The sequence below is a fragment of the Schistocerca cancellata genome, chromosome 1, assembly GCF_023864275.1.
Source record: "Schistocerca cancellata isolate TAMUIC-IGC-003103 chromosome 1, iqSchCanc2.1, whole genome shotgun sequence".
In the NCBI taxonomy this organism is placed as follows: domain Eukaryota; kingdom Metazoa; phylum Arthropoda; class Insecta; order Orthoptera; family Acrididae; genus Schistocerca; species Schistocerca cancellata.
The window spans coordinates 1129801658-1129823590 of record NC_064626.1 but is presented as its reverse complement, the minus strand read 5'-3'; the positions used below and the strand labels follow the sequence as shown (position 1 = coordinate 1129823590).

The following is a 21933-nucleotide window of genomic DNA, read 5'->3' as shown; positions in this document are numbered from 1 at the left end:
ATCATCTTTAGAAGTTTATAGAGATTCCAGCAGCCGCCTAAACAGGGAAGAAGATTGGCTGTGCACTACCAAGTAAGTCAACTCGTACAAAGGAGTTGGGAAGGTAGCATACACACACTTCACACACCCTTCTGTCATCAAAAATCGTTAGAAAATATGAAAACATTTCTGCAAAAAAAACTTGAAGGGTTACACCTTCCTACTTGCTCCTTACCGAAGTACACACATATTTCATATCACTGCTTTAATCTGCCATTTAAATCTCCCCATAATGGCAGAGAGGGCTCTAGAGGCACAGTGATGCCAGCTTCCCTAAGAGAAACTCCCTAACAGAAAATCAGGCAGGTCACGATACCTAGTGGCGACAGACCCATCGCGTGATTTAATCTGTGCAGCACTCGTAATGCAGCCTGAGGATTGTAAAATTACTAACAAACTCACAAATAGCCTCAGATAAAGGACTGGATCAACTGGTGACAATGGGAAAATCTTAAGGACAACAGATTTGTGATTTGGCATTACAGATTGTATGTCTTTAGCTACATGGAAAGTTACAGGATTGACCAACACAGAAAACAATTTAAATCGAGTACTCAATGAGAGGAAAGTAGACACTACAATAATAACAGAAATTAAGAAAAAAAACTAAAAGGAACAAAAGATCTGACAGACTACTGGATGGCTTAGAGATGCATCCCACAAAGAAAACAAGCCAATGCTGGAGTAGCAATTTAATTCAGTGATAAATGGAGAAGAAAGATTCATCAGTACAGCTTCATAAATGAAAGAACAATGACAGTCAGATTTCAAATTCCAAGTGGTCATCTAACACTTATAGGTGTATACAGACAAGAGGAGGGAAGGAACGTTGATACTGACACTTTGTATAATGCTCTTCAGAAAGAAGTTAACAGAGTTAACGAGACAGACCATTTTTTCAAAGCCAGTAATTTTAATGTAAGTGTCTGAAAACTACCTATACCAGGTATAATAGGAATATTTGGAGAAAACATTCTTAACAATAATCAAAGGAATTACGCCACTTTGCCTCTTTTAATAATTTTAAAATTACTAAATCATTTTACAGAAAGAAAGACTCTCACGAGTTCAGATGGAATGCATGCGACATAAGATGTCTGGTTGCTAATATATTACTTAATGACAAAATTAAGACTCTTATACAAGATATAAATGTTAATACAGTAAGCGACACAGGCAACAACAACTACCCTTTAGGCAGTAAGTTAAGGCTACTATCAAAAGTGAAGAAAACAAAGAAACTCCAAAAGAAAGCACAGTATGAGTTGTTCAAAGTACACCTCCAGTTGGAATATGGTACTTCGAAACTTTATCAGCACAGACTCCAAGAAAACCTTGCTTCACTACCAATCAACAAGGACATCAATATAGAGTGAATTAATATTAAGACATGTGTCAATAAAACTGCCTCGGAAGCAATTGGATAAAAAGATAGATGGGAAAAAAAGTCAGAATTTGGAACACAGAAATTAAAGAAGCCATTAAAGAAAAACAAGTAGCTTGTTTGAAATTTCTACAGACAAAAACATACGAGAGCAGGGAAAAATAAGAAACAAAAAGAAACACTGTGAAACAAACAGAGTGCAAAACACACCAAGAGTCATGACACTTCATCATAAGCCTCTCAGAACATCACGTACACAGTAGACAGCAATGGGCATACAAAGTCATGAAAGCCCTGAACAAGGTAGAAAAAGACACTACCTCACTTGCCATTATACCCAATGAACAATGTATAAAGCATTATACAGACTTATTGTGTACAATGAAGGCTTAAGATAACAATGGGGAAAGTGTTTACAATGAAACAGTAGACCTAATTACTACGGACGAGCTCCATGTGGCTTTGAAAGTGCATGAAAAACAGAAAAGCTACTGGAATAGATGGAATAAATGCAGAACTAATTAAATATGAGGGGTTATCGCCAGATAAAAGACTTTTAAACTTAGTTAATGAATGTTGGATGAACTGCACAACCCCAGATCCTTGGTATACAGCAGAAATAATCTCTCTTTTCAAGAAATGGAAATTTCATTCCATTAATTGTAGCTCATGACATCAATAACCTCATGAAAAGTATGACAGAAGCTATTATTTCTGAATAATAAAATGGATTTAAATCAGGCCATTCAGGCACAGACAATGTTTTTGTAATTAAAAACATTGTAGAAAAACACAGAGAATTTAATACAGAAACCCATATCGTCTTTATCAACCTCGAGAAGGCTTTTGACCTTGTGAGCCATGGTAGCCTTTGGAAGATTATGTCTTAATGTGGATATCCTTATCACCTAATATTGGTAGTTGTAGCCAGTATTTTGAATTTTTATCTCAATAACATCTGTCACTATTTTACACTTCTACTTATCAAACATTTACAGAAAAGTATGATAAAAATGTGTTATACTGTAGTACATTATTTTATTTCTAGCCAAAATGAACAATAGAGTAGCTAGTGATAAAAAAGAAATGCTTTGAACATGTATATTAACAAAACTTTTGACTTCCGATCTTTGCATTTACTGACTCCCAGTCTTTGCGTTTACTGACTCCCAGTCTTTGCGTTTACTGACTCCCAGTCTTTGCGTTTACTGACTCCCAGTCTTTGCGTTTACTGACTCCCAGTCTTTGCGTTTACTGACTCCCAGTCTTTGCGTTTACTGACTCCCAGTCTTTGCGTTTACTGACTCCCAGTCTTTGCGTTTACTGACTCCCAGTCTTCGCGTTTACTGACTTTAGAAAAAATTTGGAAACTGTATCTCTGTACTCAAATATAAGCATTGACAATTTTAGAAAAGTCAAACACGCAATTAAGAGTTATGCCTACAAAAGTACTGTAAACGTTAAATTTTCTCATTTATGTAATCAGTTCTTCAGTATGATATTTAAAAAATGTATTTCCTCAAAAATTTATTTTTGATTTGAAAGCATGTGGATTACTGTAAGATTCTTTTAATTGTTGTGGTAGCTTATTGAAAACAGATGCAATAGTATACTTCACACCTTCTGCACAAGAGTCAAGGAAGTGCGATCCGAATGCAGATTGGATTTCTGCCAAGTATTAACTGAGTGGAAGCTGCTAATTCTTGGGAATAAGGTGATATTGTTTACAAGAAATGACAGTAAAGAATATATATATTCGGAGGCTAATGTCAGAATACCCAGACTAATGAACAGGGGTGGACAAAGAGGCTTGCACACTTACACCACATATTGCTCAAACCGCCAGTTTCTGAGCCAAAAATATCTTTCAAGAATGGGAAGAGCCATCCCAAAATATAATACCATATATCATAAGCTAATGAAAATAAGCAAAATAGACCACTTCTTGTGTTGAACTATCACTTACTTCAGATACCATTTGAACAGTAAAAACAGCAGCATTAGGTCTATGAACACAATCCTAAATGTGGGCTTTCCACGACAGTTTACTATCTATCTGAACGCCTAGAAATTTGAACTATTCAGTTTCACTAATCATATGCCCATTTTGCAAAATTAATATGACGGGTTTTGTTGAACTCTGTGTTATAAATTGTAAAATCTGAGTCCTACTGTAATTTAGAGTTAGTTTATTTTCTAGAAGCCATGAACTTACGTCATGAACTGCACTATTTGATGCAGAGCAAATGTTGCACACAATGTCCTTCACTATGAAGCTAGTGTCATCAGCAGACAGAAATATTTTAGAATTACCTGTGACACTAGAGGGCATATCATTTATATATAAATGAGGAACATGAGAGGCCCCAGCACTGATCCCTGGGGCACCCCTATTTCACCATGCCCCACTCAGACCCCAATCATAGCCATTCTCAACACTACGAATAGTTACCTTTTGCTGTCTCCTGTTAAAGTAAGAGGTGAACGGATTGTAAGCTACTTCCCATATTCCATAATGGTCCAACTTGTGATCAACACAAACGCTTTAATTAAAAAAAAGAATACACCTAGTGCTTGAAACCTTCTGTTTAAACCATCCGCTGTCTCACAGAGGAAAGAGAATACAGCATTTTCAGTTGTTAAACCACTTCTAAAACCAAACTGTACATTTCGTAGCGAATTATATGAAATAAAATGATCAATTATCCTTATGTACACAGGCTTTTCAATAACTTTAGAAAACACTGATTGCATAGAAATATGTCTAAAATTGTCTACATTATCCCTTTCTCCCTTTTTATAAAGCCGCTTTCCTATCGAGTACATCAATTGTTCAGGAAACTGACCATTCTTACAGGAAACATTACAAATATGGCTAAGTACAGGGTTAACGTGCAGCACACTACTTTAATATTCTGCAAGGCACTCCATCATGTCCCTGAGAGTCACTAGTCTTTAGTGATTTAATTATTGACTCAATCTACCCCTTGTCAATATCACACAGGAATATTTCAGTCATCAATCTCGGAAAGGTATTTGCTAAGAGAGTTATATGGTTCCCTGTAGAAACTGAATTTTTATTTAATTCACCAGCAATGCTCGGAAAATGATTGTTAAATACTGCACACATACCTGATTTATCAGTAACAGAAATATTTTTACTACGAACTACCATATTTACTCGAATCTAAGCCGCACTTTTTTTCCGGTTTTTGTAAACCAAAAAACTGCCTGTGGCTTAGAATCGAGTGCAAAGTAAGTGTAAGTTCTGAAAAATGTTGGTAGCTGCCGCCACAACTAACTTCTGCTGTCGAATATATGTAGCGCTACACAGGCATGCTTTGCAGGCACAGAGATAAATACTGGTGCCAAAACCTCTGCGTCAGTAAATAAATTTAAAAAAACGGTGGAAGATGAGCTTTTTTCTCCGCCCCGAGTTTCGACCACTGCATTTTAATACATTATCCAAAGAAGTAAATACAAATTCCATATTGTTCATCTTCGAATGTAGCAGCATTTCAATGTACTACGAAAATCCGACTGGCAAGACTGTTTGGGATGTTTGTCAATATGGCCAACTCTACATTCATAATTTTTTCCTACCTGTGAGAAGAGATGGTTGCTAAAAGGAACTTTTATGAATTGTGAATCACATGCACTATTCTCTTCACCATAAGAATAATACTAATATAAACATTTTGCCATGTATTCTTTCGTGTTTGCTGCTATTTCATTTAAATCCTGTCTGCCTAATAAACTACGAAACTAGAGTGAGACAACAACAAATGCGAAAGAATATACATATCATGTCATGTTTATATTCGTATTCTTCTTATGCCTAATAGTGATACAGTCAGAAATGAAGCACGGCAATTGAATAGATTTTTAAATCTAAGATGACTAATTTCTGTGCAGAATGTAAAGTACTAAAGAGGCGTCTGCAAAGATTTTCAAACAGAGAAAAATTTTTGCTAAACTCTCGTTCAAAACATCTATCACACGCAGTCTATTATTTGGTTCTTATTGATCATTATCAAAGTAAGCAGCAGTGTAAGTAACAACAAATAGCAGTCTCTTGCCATTGTTTCGCTAATGATACGATGCCTCTCCTTTTTTTTTTTTTAAATTGTAAGCGGCGATAGCGTGCACAAATGCAAGCCATGCCGCGAGCGGCGACAAGCCGTAAACACTCATTATCAGAATGCGACAAATAATGCATGACACAGTACAGTAATGCATTTTCAGCTTGGAGTGACGTAAACACCTATAACAATGAGAACGGCAATTATCAGATAAGCAATCAATTCAAACCAGATGAAGCACATGAAAAAGGTAGGGTACCTGTATAAATACGGACGGAGCGCCTGACGCATAGCAATGGCTACCTGGTAAAGCTTAACTGCTAAGCTTACGAATTGAACCAAACTATTGTAGCTGTATCGTCATTCAATTGACCTAAATCGTGTCTCATATTACAATGGACCAACTTTGTTTCGATTTGGAGGTGCTGCCTAAAACTTATCTCTCCCCTTGAGTCTCGAGTCTCAAATTTCAGGTGCGGCTTAGATTCGGGAATTTTTTTTTTTCCTTGATTTCGAGTCTCACTTTTCAGGTGCGGCTTAGATTCGAGTGCGGCTTAGATTCGAGTAAATACGGTAACTTTATATCATCGACCTTGTGCTGCTGACCAGACACTTCCTTCAAAATTGACCATATGGTTTTAATTTTATCCTGTGAGTTAGCTATTCCATTTGTGCACCACATACTCTTTGCCTTCCTAATAACATTTTTAAGCACCTTACAATACTGTTTGTAATGGGCAACTGTAGCTTGATTGTGAGTACTTCTAACATTTTGATATAATCCCCACTTTGTTGTACATGATATCCTTATTCCATTAGTCAGCCACCCAGGCTGTCTTTTACTGCAGGTACCCCATTTAGAATATTCTAATGGAAAGCAACTTTCAAAGGGCATGAGAAATGTGTTAAGTAAAGCATTATATTTGTCATCTGTGTTATTGGCACTATAAACATCCTGCAACTCTTGTTTCTTAATGAGTTTTAAAGAGCTCTCTTCTGCCTTTGGATTAGCTTTTCTATGTGGTTTGCAATTATATATAACAACTGTTTGAGTACAGAAACCTTTTAGTGTTAAAATTTGTGCATTATGGTCTGAAAGGCCATTCACCCTTTCACTAACAGACTCCCATCTAGTAATGAAGAATGGATAGAAATATTGTCTATGGCTGTGCTACTGTTCCCCTGCATCCTGGTTGGAAGAAAACAGTCTGCATCAGATCATACGAATTTAAGAGATCGTCCAACATCCTTTTTCTTGCACAATCACATACAGAATTAATATTGTAGTCACCATGTATAACTAAATTTTAGTACTTCCTATAAAGTGAACCAAGAACCCTCTCTAGCTTGAGCAGAAATTCTCTGAAGTCAGAGTTTGGGGACTATAAACAACAAAAATCAGAAGTTTACTTTAATTAAATTCAATTGCCCTTACACAACATTCAAATACATGTTCAGTGCAGTGCCATGATATGTCTACGGACTCAAATGGAAACCTGTTCCCCCCTCCCATATGTGGTCACTACCCAACTCCACAAAGAACTCCTTGAAAAAACAGCCAGCTTATCTGTATCCTGGTAAAGGAAGTCTCTTAACTGTTGAATTATTTAAGTAGCTCTCCAATATACCAATAATGTCAGAGTCAACATCTATAAGCAGTTCACTAACTTTATCTCTAATTCCTCTTATAGTTTGATGAAATATGCTAATTCCTTCTCTAGTTGGATACCTGAACTCCTCTGAAGGTGATTCCTTCAGCAGAGGGACTTCCTTTAAGCAGGAATACCTATCAGCTGACTTCACTCTAAAAAAGGTGCAGCTTTAACACCAACTACTACAGGAATTTTTCCGCATGTGATCCCACCACCGCCCTCTACACTGACACCTATAAGCTTTGCCAGCGTCACCTTCCCGTACCTACTGAGGTGCAGGCCTTGCCTAGTGAAACCCGACCTATTGATAGACTCAACTGGCACCACTGCAATGTGACCCGTGCCCTCCACCATCAGTGCCCTCTCCAGCCCCATGTTAACAAACTTAGCAGCAGTGTTAAGTTGAGTCCGATCATTGTGCTGAAACAGTGGCACAAAGTGCATATTAGTGCCACCAGTTTTAGTAGCTATCTTTACCAGGTAACTACCTACATCATACTCCCCATCCCTATGAAGACTATTCCCTGCTCCACCCACTATCACTACCTGATCCTCTTTCATAAAATTCCTACATAACTCCCCCATGTTAACAGCCACCTGAGCCAACCCTGCACTAGGCTTCACATGCTGGTGACCTAGTATCACTCTGCAATACTTCCTGCAACTGCTGGCCCATACTTCTGCCATGTGAATGGATGTACAGAACATAACATAAAATCTGGGTTAACAACACATTTTTATTAGAAGAGTCTCCCATTCTCACCACAGATATCAGCTGATGTAACGAACATAACATGCAGAGTGTAATGAGCCAAGTACTTGTAAGCTGAACATTACTTACAATGCCCATTCAAGTGGATAAGATTTAATTGCCTGGTATAGCTGTTTGAGCACCTCTCTTGGGAAGTTGTCACCATCATTCAGTTCTGAGAGATTTTCAATGAATTCTGTGCATGTCATCTTGCGACCAATATTTTGACCGTGAAGATCCGTGTTGAGGAGCATTATGGCACATGTCAGAGTGTGAACAGCATCTGTTAATATAATAATTATATATTGTATTAAAACTGAGAAAGAAAACATAATTTGAAGACTCTCAAGATAATGTTGCTGAAAGTCAGATAATAGGTTTATATAATCAGTAATTATATTTTCATACCACAGAATCAATACCCATTTGTGTTAATATAATAATAACAATAATAATAATAATAATAATAATAATAATAATAACTGAATATTTAATAATAAAGTAAATCTACAGTCTTTTCAACAGCAAATTTTTATTCACCAATGAACATTTTGAAGCACAGCTTTATTATTCAGTCTACAGATGGTTGCTGAAGGACCTTAATACACAGTGATAGCTTGTAAACACACATTTGCTAAATTGTGTTACATTATAGAGGAATCTACTTGTAGTACCCTTGTGAAAAATAATGTGTACAGACATGTGTCTGATCCATATGTTGTTATGAAAGAATGTAAATATTTTACTGTATATGTGTAATGTTAATTGTAACGTAATCTAAATTTTCCTGACAATGCCCGAAAACTTTTTGTTATATGGACAGAAAATAAATAAATAAATAAATCTGGCAAAAAGTTATTTTCTTTGATTTCTTGCTTTTGTTACTGTATACTTTCACCCATTCAAGTGTTAGATACTAATTATGATACACATTGTGCAAACTTTGCATTCGGGCACCACTGGCACGCCACTCAGTTTGGTGCCCCAAGTGGCGGCTGCTGTCACACAATGACTAAGAGTAGGGTGCTAAGAGAAAAATTCTCAGTGTAGACTTAAGGCTGTATCTGTTTATCAATGACACAATACATTTCATTCCAAAAATTATATGCAGATTGTTTTTCTGATTAACTGAGTAAATGATGCAGTTCAAAAAATGAACACAGCGGGAAGTCCAAGATAGAGTAACAATGATGTGGAATGGATAGAGTGCTACTTACAGTACAGATGAGGTGTTGAGTTGCAGACAGGACCAATGAAAAGAGAATCCTTCAATATTAGGGCTTTCAGACAAAGTACTACTTCTAAAGTACAAACACACACACACACACACACACACACACACACACACACACACACACACACACACACACGCGCACTGTCACCGTCACAGTCACTGTCACAGGGCGCTAGAGTCGAACTGTGATGCGTCTGGCATAACAGCAACCAGGGATGGGTGGTGGTGGTGGTGGTCATGGTAAGGATGCAGTATGAGGCAGGAGGGGGAAGGATAGCATGATATCCGATGACGTGGGTGGGGGAGAAGCTAGAGCTACGTGACGGGCATTCAGGGCTTTCAAGTTCAACATCGAGAAGCAGTGATGAGGGGCTAGGTGGGGGTGTTGGTGGGAGGGGGGGAGGGAGAGGAGAAGAGAGAAGAAGGGAAAGAACTTCAGGTGCATTGGTGGGATGGACATGAGAAGTACTGGAGTGGGAGCAGTGAATGGGACAGGTAAGTCAGAGACAGGGACTAGTGGAGGTTTAGGCAAATGGAGGATATGTCGTAGGGACGGTTCCCACCTGTGCATTTCATAAAAGTTTCTGTTGGTGGAAAGAATCCAGATGGCATAGGCAGTGAAGCTGCAAATAAACTAAAGCATATCATCTTGGGCAGCATTTCCAATGACTGGATGGCCCAGCTGTCTCTGGGCTGTAGTTTGGCAGTGGCCATTCATGCAGACAGCTCGTTAGTTGGCATGCTTACATAAAAAGCAGCACAGTGATTGCAGCTTAGTTGATGCATCACATGTTGCTTTCACAGGTGGCCCTACCTTTGATGGAGTAGGATGTGTCTGAGACAGGACTGAAGTAGATGATAGTACGTGGGTGTATGCGACAGGTCTTGCATATTGGGTCTAATGCAGGGAATTAAGCCACGAGGCAAGAGGTCATGAAATCACCCATCTCCAGCTGCAATGATCTCTACCTGCTGAAATTCCATCAATGCGTAATACTCGCCAACCTAGTCCTGCAAATCCACATACATATGGCCAAAACCACCTTCCAGTGCCTCTTCTCCATTCTTAAAATTCTCCTGCTCTGCAATCCCAAATTCCTGAATCCCATCTCCTGGATTGAGACACTGCCCTCATGGAACTCAAGTAAAATGTGCAATGGCACCTCAAAAACCTCCAACCTATTCATCTCATATTGCCTTTGACTACTGTCCACTATCCATCATCTCAACGACTTCCATCAAATCTCCCCTCATAGTCATCAAACCCTGCCTTACAGACCTATTACTTTTAGCTAACCCTCAATACTCCTTCAAACTACCACACAGAATCCACAATCTAACCAGACCCTTAACATAGTCAGAATCTGTCTTCCAAAACCCTCAGCCCAGTAAAGTCCAAAGGCCTTACCTTTTGCTCCACTTCCGAATTCCACCTTCGAGGTGTTCAGATCTTCTCTCCTTCTCCCAATCCTTACAGTGAAAACATTTCTTTGACACCTACTGTATCAATCAGACTCAATCCTAAACCAACACTGAACCCTGCCCGAATCAGTTTACTCCTCCATCCAACCGCGATTCATCCCCACTGCCTCCAAAACAATCCCTGTTAACTTCTAAAAATTTGTTATCCTTCAATCTTGCCTCCTCACCATTCTGCAAATCCCTCAACATGGAAACCAAGCTTACATCCACAGAAAAAGCCACATTCCATCATCTAAAAGCTGATTGTGATATTATAAATCCTATCTGCCAATGAAGCCTCCACCACTCTGGTTATGAACTACAGGGAATATCTGGCAGAGGGACTCTCCCAGCTACCAGATACATCCACCTACAAAACATGCCACAGTGACCCTATTCCAGAAACTCGGTAGGACCACTAGTCCTTTCTCAAATTCTTAGATCCATTCCAGAACCCAACCCCTAGTCCTATCTCTCTCTGCCATCACCCTATTGGGCTTGGATATTGTAACCCCTCAGACAGAATCTACACTCACATGGACCAACACCTTCAGCCAACTACCTGCAACCTAACCTCCTACATAAAAGACACCAGCCATGTCCTCCATCGAATCTCCACAGTTCCTGTTTCTTTACCACCCAGCACCATTGTCGTCAATGTTGATGCCACCTCCCTTTACACTAACATCCCCAATGCCTATGGCCTTGTCATTATTGAACACTACCTTTTTCAATACCCATCTGACTTCGAAACTACTACATCCTTCCTGGTCACCATGACCAACTACACTGATCAGCCAGAAAATTATGACTACAACCCTACTATCGATATAAACCCATTCAGGCAATAGCAGTATCAACAGGCAAGGGATGCCTGCCAGTCACACATGCGCATGCAATGCTGCATTTTGTACTAGCGAAGATGCTGTCCGTGTGTAGAATGGGGAGGCGTGAAAGCTATCTGTGAGACTGTGATGGCCCAGACGCTTGGGACTAGCATTTTGGAAACTCCAGACTTGTCAGGCATTTGAGGAGTGATATGTTGAGTGTCTTCCACATGTGGTGAAACCATCACCAACCCTCACTTAAGGCTGGGGTAGACTGGTAAAATTGGACAGGCGGCAAACTGTGGCGCAACTAACATCAGATTTTAATACTAGGCAGAGGACAAGTGTGTCCAAACACACAGTACACAGAACACTTCTATCGATGGGCCTCCACAGCCAATGACTCATGCATCTACCAATGTTAACATATACTGCGACACGGAGACAAGCTGACGGCGGATCCATTATGCTCTGGAGAACATTCACATGGGTATTCATGGGTCCAGTGGAGAACGTGCAAAGCACCTAGACAGCCAAGGAGTATCACATACTGGTTGCAGACAACATACACTCCTCAAGACTAGCATGTTTCCTGACGGCTGTGGCACTTTTCAGCAAGATAATGTGCCATGTTACAAGGCAAGTAGTGTGATGGGGTGATTCAAGCAGCACGGTGGTCAGTTCAAATTTATGTGCTGGATCCCCATCTCACCAGGTCTGAACCCGATCAAACACATCGGGGTGATTGAATGTGGCATCAGAATTCATCCCCCCCCCCCCTCCCGCCCAGAATTTACGGGAATTGGGTGACCTATATGTGCAGATGTGGTGGTGGTGACGACGACGACGACGACGACGACGACGATGATGATGATGATGATGATGATGATGATGATGCTGTTGCTGTTTGGTTTGTGGGGTGCTCAACGAATCAGTTATCAGTGCCTGTACAAATTCCCAATCTTTTCACAGTCCAGTCTCACCATTTTCCCAAATCATGATGAAATGTTGAGACAACAAGAACACCCAATCCGTGGAGGGGCGGGGTGTAGAGAAAATCCCTAGCCCAGGCAGGAATCAAACCCAGGACGTGCCAACTCCCTCCAGCGACATACCAAGGACTCATTGCTTCCATGCTGTGATGCGTTGCCACTGTTATCCGTGCCAAAGTAGGATATACTGGCTTTTAGGTAGGTGGTCACAGCTTTCTGGCTTATCAGTGATATCCTTACTCACAATTACTTCTGCTTTGATGGCATCACCTACAAACAAATCAGTGGTACAGTAATGGGCACCTGCACGGCACCATCCTACGCCAACCTACTCGTGGGCCATCTAGAGGACTACTTCCTAAGCACTCAGAATCCCAAACTGATCACCTACCACCAGAACCTAAACATCATCTCCCCCATTTTGCTTCACCTGGTTCTCAACCCAAGATGGCAATTTCCTCTTGTTGACCTCCAGCTGAAGTATGACTACATCAGTACATCCATCAATATCAAACCTTCCAACCACCACAGGGTGTATATGCGGACAAGGACAAAAATTACCGGATTTTTCCTAGATTTCCTGCTCAAAAGTACAATTTTTTCTGGGTGAAAAAACACTTTTTCCGTTTCAAGTGACAGTAAACTTTCCCTTGGAACTGCAAAACTTACCTTTTGAATGGTTAAGGTTTTATTCACTAGCGTAGAGCTTAACAGCACTTCAGCGGAAAAAAAAAATTTTGAAAGGTCTTTAATGTATGTTGCACAGTTTCATATTACGAAAGTATAAATTTGAACTCCACCAAACACAGCAGCATGTTGGTTTCCAAACCACTTAGTGCGAAGCAAAACAAACAAAAACTTTCTTTAGGCCTCACTCTGTTACATAAATTATAACCTAAATATGTTCACTTTTTATAGTTTTTCGACAAACAAGAAACCCACTGATGCTGGTACGGATGTGCTGAAACATGTCTGGGTAAAAAGAAAAAGCAGTGTGTTTGCAAAAAGGTAGAACCCATATCCTGTAAGTATTATCTCATGTTCAGTTCTTTATTATGGCATAATGCCAACTGTGCCAGAATATGAAAACGTGCACTCGAAATCCAGCAAACAGTTGAAACTAGCCACAGTGTGGAATGAAACATTTCATTTCAAATAAACTGACAGCCTCACTGGAAAAGATTAATAAACGTCAAAGTTCTTTAACAAACCGACAAATATAACTTCATTGTTATGAAAGGCGATTAATACTAGACTGTCAAAACTGTGGGAATAAAAAAAACAAACTAATAACATATTCTACCCTTCCATAATTACATGAATGTATTTTAATTCCTGGGCACAGAAATCTGTTTTGTTATCATTTGACATGAGAGTTGTAAATGAAGGGGAAACAGCAAACCCACTAAATGTAAACATGGGTCACACGGAGAATATCGCCTTCCCCACTACAGCTCAAGACTGCTCTGCGTATGTGCAAATCAGGCAGCTAAAGCACGCAGGAAAATTTTTTCCTGGTAGCATCTGGCTGCTTGTTGCTACTACTGATAGCTAACAGCAACACTTCAGGTAGCCAGAAGCAGGAGAAGGTACTGCTCATACAACTGCAAATGGGCTGCTGGCAACTGCTCAAACAAACCAAATGTAAACAATTGTGATGTCAGCAGTTTGTTGTTACGAATTGTTGCACAGTCTTCATCCTAAAGTCTTTGACATATTTCACTGTTAGCAGACCTTGTGTGAGCACTGTGTTTTATTGTTGTAAATGGTAAATTTTCTTTGCAACTAAAGTTTTTTTCCCCCCTCGTTTATGTTTTATTGCTGAAGTGTGGTTCTGCAATAGTGGGATACAGTAATATTCTTTCTTATAGTGTCAGTTCTTACCAGTCAAAACCACAGACATTTAACTGTAAATTAAAACAATGAAACATTCCCGGAATTCTTAAAAATTTCTTGTTTTTCCAGGTTCTCCCCCGGATGAAAAAATTCCCGGGTTATTCCCTGATTTTCCAGTTGTGCCAGGGCACATACACTGTGCACCAGCAATAGCTGTACTCTGACAGCTGCCACCCATTCCATACCGAGAAGTCCCTTCCATACAGCCTATCCACCCTTGGTCATCACTTTTGTAGTCCCTCCATGTTTGGAGCCTGGTTTCCAACTACCTGTCATCCAGCCCTGAAATGCTCTCCAACCCTCCCACAGTCGTATCCTGCTGCCCACTGAACTTATGCAATATCCTTGTCCATCCCTACTCCACCCCTACTTCTCAATCCTTGACTCATATCTCATACCCCTGCAAAACACACGCCTTTCCCATAACCCCCCTCTCCCCCCCCCCCTCCACTGCCACCTACTCCAGTCCCCACCTACTCCTATCCCATCAAAGGAAGGGCCACCTGTGAAAGCAACAACATGATGCATCAACTATGCTGCAAACACTGCCCTGATTTCAATGTGGACATGACAACTTGCAGGCTGTCTGTCCGCAAGTATGGGCACCGTCAAACTACAGCCAAGAGAAGGTTGGACCATCCTGTTTCTGAACATAGCATTCAACAAGATCTGCTTCATCTTAATGACTGCTTCACACAACTGCTGCCGTCACGATTCTTCATTCTAAACCCAGTTTTTCTGAACTGCGAAGGTTAGACCTGTTCCGGCAACATATCCTCCATTTGCCTAAAGCTTCACCGCTCCTACTCCAATACTACTCATGTCTATCCCACCAATGCACCTTCAAGTCTTTTCCCCTTCTCTATGTCTCTCCTCTGCTCCCCCTCCCCGTCCCCCAACCACTGCTTCCTTCCAAACGATGTATCTAACAGCCTTATCCTGTCCCCACCAAGTTACTACACTATGTCAGGCAGCACTAGCATCTTCTTCTATCCATACCCTGTTATCCTTCCCCCTCCCTGTGTTCATGCCACCTCCCTCCCACCACTTCCCATCCCTGATTTCTGCTTGGTCATACACAGTTGCAGTGGGGCTCTAGGACCCTGAGACAGTGACCATGTATGTAAGAGTTGTGCTTATGTGAAAGTGTGTGTGTGTTTTTTTTCTTTACTGCAAAAAAAGGACTTTATCTGAATGCTTTACTATTTTAGGAGTCTTTTTCATTGTACTTGTCTTTGATTCAAAACCTCCTCTGTATGGTGAGTAGCAATCTATCCTTTCCATATTGTTACAGCTCACAAAATGGTTGACATGGTGGTTTTTGCTTGGAAGCCTACAAGGGGGGGAATGCACAATTTTTAAATGACATATTCCAGAGTTTGTTTTGTGCATAATATTAATTTATTTACACATGTCATCTATCTGTTAATTGTTTCTGGCAACAGGAAGGGCACTGGCCACCCTCTGCAACTAACAATGCCAAATCCGTAATAAAGCGGCCAACCCCGTGTTGAAGCGGGACAAAGGCCCAAAGAAAGAAACCTATCTGTTAGTTGTTTATGTAGATTTAAAAGTACATCTTCATTATTTTTGATTTGCGTACTATTGAGGGAACTTTGTGGCATTATCAACAGGTAATAGTACCATTGGCAGGTTAAATTGAATTTCAACGAAGCAATGTCAACAAAATGAGGTAGAACATATAGGCAAACATTTTAACTTCTTCACATATGGTATCATAATGTAGTTTCTTCTTCACGTCAATCCCCCATGTACATCACAGACTTTATGTTTTGTAAACAGTATTTACAACCGGTGAGCTGTTTTTAAAACAATCAGTGGAATTTGTCATTTCACTTTTCATAGACATATGTTACTGTGAACAGAAATGAAACAAATAAAATGGCCATTATATCAATGTTAAGAATTCTTAGTTATAAACTTAAAAGGTCTTGAGTTTACTACAAGTTCTGTTAGCTTTTCTTTCTGCTACGAAAATCCTCAGTGCTTGGCTATAGACATTTCAAAACACCACAATCAGAGGACATTTGACAGAATAAAGTATTTTCCAATTCTATGCATTCTCTAATGCTATTATCAAACTTTTTACCAGAAGTTTCAGACTTAATGAAATACAAATGAAAACCAATGAAAAAAGGATGTATTCTCAGTTTCTAAAAATTACTGCTGCATGAAAGTGGCAAAGGAATATACGTGTGCCCAGATAAGGGTGAAAAAAGAGCAAGCAGAAGCATGCAGAGAGAGAGAGAGAGAGAGAGAGAGAGAGAGAGACTCAAATAACTAAAACTAAACTACCATGTCTTTAAGGTCCATAAAATTCTGTTACCTTGTGAATTGAATGTGCCTGGGTTGCAGTCAAGGTAGCGTTTTGAAAAATGAACAAGGACTCTTTCCCGCTCCTGCGTCTCTCCTGTCAAACTGAACTGCTTTAGGAACTTGCGAAGGGCTATATCTAGTGTGTCACCCTCAAAATTGAAATATTTCAGGTACTCCTCAGCAACAACACGGCTGAAGTCATTGCTGAAAAAGATTTACATATGTTCAGAAAATCTAAACAAAATAATAACAATAAATCTGAAAGTAAGATACAAATGTACAAACAAGATCATATCCACCAAATATTATGTGATCCAAAATGAAAAATAGGCAGGGATACCACTCCCGTAACGGAAGTTCCACATGCAATAAGCAAATTAGTACAGTCACAAGTAAAATATGACCAGTTATATAAACTTCATGTCCAGTACCCTAGTTGTTTTATCCAAGTTGCCTTGTCTGAAACCACAGAAAATAAATATGGATGAACACAGAAGGTTCTAAACCCTGCTGCTTTTAAGGCCAGCCTCATCTGGTGAACAAAATTTATCAATTCTTCTCCAGAACTGTTTACTTTGTACAGGATACTTTAAACTATTTTGTTGTTCTGGATGTTTTTGCTGTCATATTTAATATTAAAAATATCTGGTTTTTTAGACAGGTATTGTGAAATGTCTACCAGTATAACAACATTTCTTGCAAGACATTTATGTATGTTGTTGCAGGAAAATGGACTCCCACTAATACTGTCCAATAGCAAAACATTATTGATTTCATTCTGTACAATGATACAAAATCAGACTCAATAAAGAGAGAATCATGACAAGAATTTATTTTTCTGAACCCTTTACCATTTGCTTGTGATACTGGCTTTGCTTTTCGATTTCTTATTTACAACTATCTTTCACTTTCTCATTTCTAATTTCTATACTGTCATCTTTCCTTCATTTCTTCAAACACTTGCTCTCTTTTTCTTCTTTTCCAGTCTGAAGATTGGTTTGATCCAGCTCTCCACAGTATCCTATAACGTGCAAAGTAACTCCTTGGTTTCCCTCAACAAATTTTATCCTCTCTCCCCAGCTTCCTTTCATTATCAAATTCATGAAGTCTTGATGCCTCAGGATGTATCCTATCAATCAATTTCTTCTTTCAGTCACTTCATGCCATGAATTTTATTTTTCCACAATTCAGTTCAATACTATCTCATAATTTATTAAATATACCCGTCTAACATTTATCAGTTTTCTGTGGAACTCCATTTCAAAAGCTTCTCTTGTCTTCTTGCCCGCACTATGAGAGAGTGCTGAAAAGTGATGCCTCCATGTACTTCATGTGAAGACTCTTAAGATTTTGTAAACGGAATGGATATTAACATTTTTATTCTTCACGTCCACATATCCACAGTTCTCTGCCACTAGAGAGCTGTGAACTGCAGTGTGTAACATGGCAACGTGGAACGTAACTATGTTGATACGTGAGAAACAGCATGTTATATTAGAGTTTCGAATACAAACAGTTCGCCTGCACTTGGAGCTTCCTCTCCTTCAATATGACAATGTTAGACAACACACAACCACTGCGACATCTCAACAACCCAACACCTTGGGTTCACTGTCATCGATCATTCTCCATACAGTACTGCCTTGGCTCCATTTGATTTCCATCTGTTTCACGAATATCTTCAAGGACTTCACTTTGATATTGATGAGGCGGTGCAAGCAGAGGTGAGGTTGTGGTTCCATCAACAAAGTCAAACATTCTACAGTGACAGTATCAAAAAACTGGTCTCTTGTTGGGAGAAATGTGTTTGTAACCCTGGTGACAATGTTAAGAAATAAACAAACAAAAGATACAAAGCTTAGCTAGCTTTCAGAATGCACTTCCTTTTTCTAGCTGTAGAAAAAATGCACACGCGCGTGCACACACGCACACGCACACGCACACGCACACGCACACGCACACGCACACACCTGTCTCCCTACACTGTGCTCAGTCAATTGAGCACAACGCAGGGAGACAGGGGTGTGTGTGTGTGTGTGTGTGTGTGTGTGTGTGTGTGTGTGTTTGTGTGTGTGTGTGTGTGTGTGTGTGTGTTTAGTTTTTCCTTCAGCTAGAAAAAGGACGTGCATTCTGAAAACTAGCCAATCTCCACACCTCTTGTTTGTGTGCCTATCGATAATGCACAGCTTCTGCCTTTCAGTGAGTTGTTTTCTTTATTCCTAAACAATTCACAATTTTCAACCAGACCTTAAGGAATAAACATCTAGACGTAAAGAGTAAAGATGTAGAATGTTAGTAAAATTTATTTTATTCATATACCATTAAGAGTTTTCACATAAAATATTCAGAGGCATTACTTTCAGCATGCCCTTGTACTTACTCTTCATGTTTAACTTCGGTATAAGGCTACACTCCAGTAAAGATTTCATAATACTTAAATTTATATCTGATGTTAACGACCTTCTCTTTTTCAAAAATGCTTTTCTTGCTATTGCCAGTCTGCATTTTATAGCCTCTATACTTCACCCCATCTTCAGTTATTTTACTGTCCGTATAGCAAAATCTCAATTAGTAATTTTGACATCTCATTTCATAATCTGATTTTATGAGCCTCACCTGATTTAATTTGACTGTGTTCCATTACCCTAGTTTTACTTTTGTTGATATTCACTGCATAGCTTTTTTTCAAGACACCATCCATTGCACTGAACCGCTCTTCAAGTCTTTTTCCATTTCTGACAGGATTGCAATGTCACTGGTAAACCACAAACTTCTCATTTCTTCTCTTTGAGCTTTAATCTCTCTCCAATATTCTCCTTGGTTTCCTTTGCTTGCTCAATGTAAAGACTAAATAACACCGAGGAGAGGCTACAATGCTATCTCACTCCCTTCTCAACTACTGCTTCCCTTTCATGTCCTTCGATTCTTATAACTACAGTCTCATTTCTGTATAGTTGTAAATAATCTTTAGCTCACTGCATCTTACCCAAGCTACCTTCAAAATTTCGAAGAGACAATTCTAGTTACCACTGTTAAGGGATTGTCTCTTAAAATCTACAAATTCTATTATGGCCTTTTTTGCTCTTTTCTTCTAAGATAAGTTATAAGGTCAGCATAGCTTCATGTGTGTGTACATTTCTCCAAAATTCATACTTACTTGATGTCTGTTTCTACCAGTTGTTACCTTCTTCTGTAAATAATTCGTGTCAGTATTTTGCACCCGTGACTTATTAAACTGATGCTTTGACAATATTCACAGCCGTTAGCAGCTGCCTTCTATGAAATGGGTATTATTATATCACTTTTTTTAAGTCTAAGGGAATTTTACCTGTTGGGTGCATCTTTCATGCCATGTGAAACAGTCCTGTCATAGCTGGCTCAAACGATACTGTAAATTTACCATAAAATACTACTGCACAATTGAGAAAATATTTTATCCCCTTATATTCACAACAAAATCCTGCTACGTATGAGCTGATCTTCTGAACTCCATTTATAACACATTCTTTATTCTACAATGCCCCCCCAAACACACACACAAAACAACCTGTGAAATACTGTGAAGATTAGTATAATTACACTTGGGAAAAGGAGCTGCAAATTAAGCTAATAATTTAGCAAACAATGAAGATAAATGTGCATCTGTTAACGAATTTTTGTAGTTCCTTCTGTAATACAGAAGTTGTTTTTGTAACATTTATTTTCTTTCATTCAAGATATAAAATTTAAAGCAGTGGGATATTAGAACTTAAGCATAACTCACTTTTTGCTGAGGTGTCTAGATACATCCGATTTTTTGAATCCATCCAACATGTATAACCTCTTAGCGAGACGAATTGCAGACGGTATATCGACTGCCTTTGGGCTGTAGTGAAAGCTATGGAGGCTTTCAATATCACTTTCATCTTCCGATGACAGTGGTGGTGATACAGCCTTGTTTGTAACAGCTGTTAATGCTGTGGCATCTTCACTCAGAGTTGTAAGTTCATCTTCCGATTCTCTGAGCTCCTGTAAGTAGTTAACATTTTACCTTTTTCATGAAAAGAAATTACTTACATTACAAATCGTAACTAACCTTACCAGTAAACACTAGCCAAACAATAACAATAAAATCTCTATGTGGAAGTAAGTATCTTATGCAGCAAATATGAACCAATAAACAATTATTAGGCAGTAAAACAAAACAGAAAATTAAAAATAAAAGATCCAGTATGATTACAACATGGCTCTACGTCCCTAAAATAGTAAAACTATGGAAGCATTTGTGACAAAACAAGCATATTTGTCCTTCAGAAATACAGAAGTAATGAAAGGCAACCAATAAACAGGAAGACAACACCCTGTATCTCTTGTAATCAAAAGGGCAAGAGACTACTTTATTATGGGACATTCACACATCTGCGGAACGCAGACACATGATATGCTGAAATATTGTGCAAAACTGAAACACTCAGTTCAGACTGATACCCAGAAATGTGTCGCATTATTGTCACAATGAGAAAGCTCGGCATATCTTGAATTATAACAGTAACAATGATTCCTGCAGAGCCCTCTGTGTTTCATACCTGCAATGAGGTCCAGATAATGTCACTGTAGATATTACAGTTTTCCCTCAGATTTATATTGTGACATTATTGATTAATATTAGGATACAATCAATAGTTATATTAATAAAGCAAACACAAGGGCCCGTTTCTGTGTATTCGTGTCCAACCCCCTCCCTCCTATTTTCCATTGCATCTCGCTCAAGTCACATAATGCTTTTACTGTTTCTGCAAAACCTCGAGAGCAAATCAAACTGTGCAAACATACTTTTGACAAAGAAACACCATTCTGGATGGAAGTACAGATACCCATACAAGTGTGTAAACTCAGTTTAAACTAATATTATACCTTACAATTTTAACTCAGCGCAGCAATAAAAAATCAGACTAACCAAAAAATTACACAGAAATAAAAACTACTCCTATACAAATATCTGATTAGGATTAGGAATATCAGACTTAAACTATTTACTTTCTATATACTACGTATTCTTTTTCTGCAGTTGAAAATGAAGGAATTACATCAGCAGGAAGGATTGTGGTCTAGGCAGTGCCAACTATTTAAAGACTTTATGCTCTTTTGTAAGTCTATTGTAAGTCTATATACTATGTATTCTCTTTCTGCAAGTGAAGACAAAAGAATTACAACAGCAGGAAGGATTGAGGGGAGGAAGGGATGAGAAAGAGAGAGAGAGAGAGAGAGAGAGAGAGAGAGAGAGAGAGAGGACCATGTC

At 39.0% G+C, this 21933-nt stretch overlaps 1 protein-coding gene across 5 annotated transcripts in view; it reads right to left on the bottom strand.

Moving 5' to 3' along the window:
• Positions 1–21933, bottom strand: part of LOC126092591 (PH and SEC7 domain-containing protein) — an 836662-nt gene that overhangs the window by 155090 nt on the left and 659639 nt on the right. For all 5 annotated transcript variants that reach the window (XR_007521367.1, XM_049908287.1, XM_049908295.1 and 2 more), the window contains 3 exons: positions 20419–20663; positions 16666–16859; positions 7999–8191 (listed from right to left, as the gene is read on the bottom strand). Coding sequence is in view for 4 of the 5 variants with exons in the window: in XM_049908287.1 (XP_049764244.1) it covers positions 7999–8191; positions 16666–16859; positions 20419–20663 (632 nt within the window). In the remaining variant the exon portion in view is untranslated. The remainder of the gene's footprint in view (positions 1–7998; positions 8192–16665; positions 16860–20418; positions 20664–21933) is intronic.